The sequence below is a fragment of the Chaetura pelagica genome, unplaced genomic scaffold (assembly GCF_000747805.2).
Source record: "Chaetura pelagica isolate M959 unplaced genomic scaffold, ChaPel_1.0 scaffold1622, whole genome shotgun sequence".
NCBI lineage: Eukaryota > Metazoa > Chordata > Aves > Apodiformes > Apodidae > Chaetura > Chaetura pelagica.
In genome coordinates, this window is record NW_009952298.1 from 1 (window position 1) to 662 (window position 662).

General features: G+C 59.7%; 1 protein-coding gene across 1 annotated transcript in view; it reads left to right on the plus strand.

Annotated features, from left to right (window-relative positions):
- Nucleotides 1-334: 334 nt before the first annotated feature.
- Nucleotides 335-662, plus strand: part of ATXN7L3 (ataxin 7-like 3) — a gene marked incomplete at both ends in the record, with an annotated part of 2096 nt that continues 1768 nt past the window's right edge. Inside the window, 2 exons of the mRNA XM_010007809.1 lie at nucleotides 335-432; nucleotides 630-652. Coding sequence (XP_010006111.1) covers nucleotides 335-432; nucleotides 630-652 — 121 coding nt within the window. The remainder of the gene's footprint in view (nucleotides 433-629; nucleotides 653-662) is intronic.

Below are 662 nucleotides of genomic sequence, written 5' to 3' on the forward strand. Positions count from 1 at the left end.
GGGATCTTGGGTCTGGGAGAGGGCAGGTGGCAGAGCTGGTGGGGTGCAGTGGGGGGGGATCCTGGGGAGCAGGATGGATCCTGGGGTTCCAGGGAAGGTGTGGGATGGATCCTAGGGTTCCAGGGAAGGTGTGGGATGGATCCTGGGGTGCTGGGGAAGGTGTGGGATGGATCCTGGGGTTCCAGGGAAGGTATGGGATGGATCCTGGGATGCTGGGGAGGGTGTGGGATGGATCCTGGGGTTCCAGGGAGGGTGTGGGATGGATCCTGGGATGCCAGGAGGGATGCAGGATGGATCCTGAGGGTCCCTGAACTCCCTGCCCTTCCCTGTGCAGGATTGCAAGCAGCAACAACATGAACAAGTCAGAGAGTGACCAGGAGGACAATGATGACATTAATGACAATGACTGGTCCTACGGCTCCGAGAAGAAAGGTGGGGATGGGGGTGCCCCTTGGGCTGGGGGAGGGGGGTCCCTGACCCCCCATTAGGTGTGGGGGACATGGCCCAGCTACCCCGGTTCTGGGTACAATGGGTGGTAGTGGGAGAGCAGACCAGTGTGGGGTGGTTGCAGCAACTGGGGCTAAATCCACCAGAAAAGGTAAAAGCTCCTTCTCTGTCTCTCCCTGCAGCAAAGAAGAGGAAATCGGACAAGGTGAGAGGGT